At 48.1% G+C, this 1,636-nt stretch overlaps 1 protein-coding gene across 1 annotated transcript; it reads right to left on the reverse strand.

The window, feature by feature from the left end:
- Window positions 1-231: 231 nt before the first annotated feature.
- LOC104930745 (E3 ubiquitin/ISG15 ligase TRIM25) lies at window positions 232-1,348 on the reverse strand (the record flags this gene model as incomplete). The annotated part of the gene is given in 4 exon segments (XM_010745619.3): window positions 232-449; window positions 452-526; window positions 529-723; window positions 726-1,348. Coding segments are annotated over 4 exon segments (903 nt in total), but the record flags the coding sequence as incomplete, so codon positions are not given.
- Window positions 1,349-1,636: the final 288 nt, after the last annotated feature.

Consider the following 1,636-nt stretch of genomic DNA (forward strand, 5'->3'; position numbering starts at 1 on the left):
ATAATTTTAAGAACCAGCTCTGGTCTTGGGCTCTTGGTTCTGGTCCTGACAGTGAAAATGACTTCAGTCCTGTCAGTGGAGATGTTTGTGCTTGGTCCTCAGAACGTCCTGTAGTTTATCTCTGAGCTCTGACACAGCAGCTGTCACATCCTCAAAGTCCCTCAGAGGACGGATATTGATGCTGGATAGGCTGTAGATTGGCTGAGTCGTGACAGTGAGGGGTAGGTGTTGTAGAAACTGGTTGTGGTCCTCTGTGTGTGAGAGCTTCTCCAGCTCAGCGTCTTTCCTCTTCAGCTCAGTGATCTCCTGCTCCAGCTTCTCCTGAAGATCTTTGACTCGACTCACTTCAGTTTCCTGCTGGGATCTGACCTGCTGCTTCACATCAGACCTTCTTTTCTCCATGAGACGGATCAGCTCAGTGAAGATCTTCTCACTGTCCTCCACTCTTTATCAGCAGAGCCATTGATAGCCTCCACCTCCTGTTGGAGCTCCTTCACATCTTTCTCTCTGCTGGATTCTCTGCTGGATTTAGTCGACTCACCTCGAGCTCTCTCTGCCTCTCAGTCCTTTCTGCTGCAGCTGAGACTGTGTCGTGGCCTTTATGTTCATCCATAGAGCAGAGATAACAGATACACTGCTGATCAGTGCGACAAAATATCTTCATCACCTCATCATGACGAGAGCAGATGTTCTCCTGGAGCTTCTTGGAGGGCTCCACCAGCTGTGTTTCTCAAAGGCGGGGTTCAAATGAAGCTGGAGGTGTTTTCTCACAATAGGAAATCAGACAGGCAGACAGGACTTCAGAGCTTTCAGTTTTCTCCCAGTGCAGACATCACAGGCCACATCTTCAGGTCCAGCATAGCAGTGATCAGCAGGAGCAGCTTGGAGTCCAGTCTTCTTCAGTTCCTCCACTAAAGCTGCTAACATGGTGTTTTTTTCGAGGACAGGCCTCGGTGTGAAGGTCTGCCTACACTGAGAGCAGCTGTGGATTCTCTTCTCATCCTCTCCATCCCAGTGGATTTTGATACAGTTCATGCAGTAGCTGTGTCCACAGGGAATAGTCACCGGATCCTTCAGTAGATCCAGACAGATCGGACAAGAGAAGGTTTCCCAGTCCAGTTTATTTCCTTGCTGCGCCATTTCTCCTCTCCGCGTCGACGACTGTCTGAGTTTGACTTCCTCATAGCTGAAACTAGTTTGAACTTTGATCTCAACAACATGCGGCCTGTCAGCTGACACGTCAGCACATGTTGGTTCCACCCATCTTCAAACTGTAGATCTGAGGGGGAGGGAACAAGGAAACACCTGAGCAGAGAGGAGCTGGCTGTGTTTGAGAGCAGGAAGAAGAGGGAGGGCTTATCAAGAGCTGAGTCATTCCAGGAACTCACCTGTTCACATTATATTTAGCTTAAAGTTATGCAGGATTAAGAGCGTGGACGCTTTGTTTGACAGGTGGCTTGTTTGAGCAAACGGGCGTCATTCAGCTACTCAGTAAAGATGTAGAATGATGTTGTGTTGTATGGCCAGACTGAGTCCTGTTAATTACCCAGAGGTAGACATAAAATCAAAATCAAGGATGGTAATAGGTAAAGTAGCACCTGATTCACACTCACCTGATTACAGGTCAGTGATAAGA

The sequence above is a fragment of the Larimichthys crocea genome, chromosome I (assembly GCF_000972845.2).
Source record: "Larimichthys crocea isolate SSNF chromosome I, L_crocea_2.0, whole genome shotgun sequence".
Classification (NCBI taxonomy): domain Eukaryota; kingdom Metazoa; phylum Chordata; class Actinopteri; family Sciaenidae; genus Larimichthys; species Larimichthys crocea.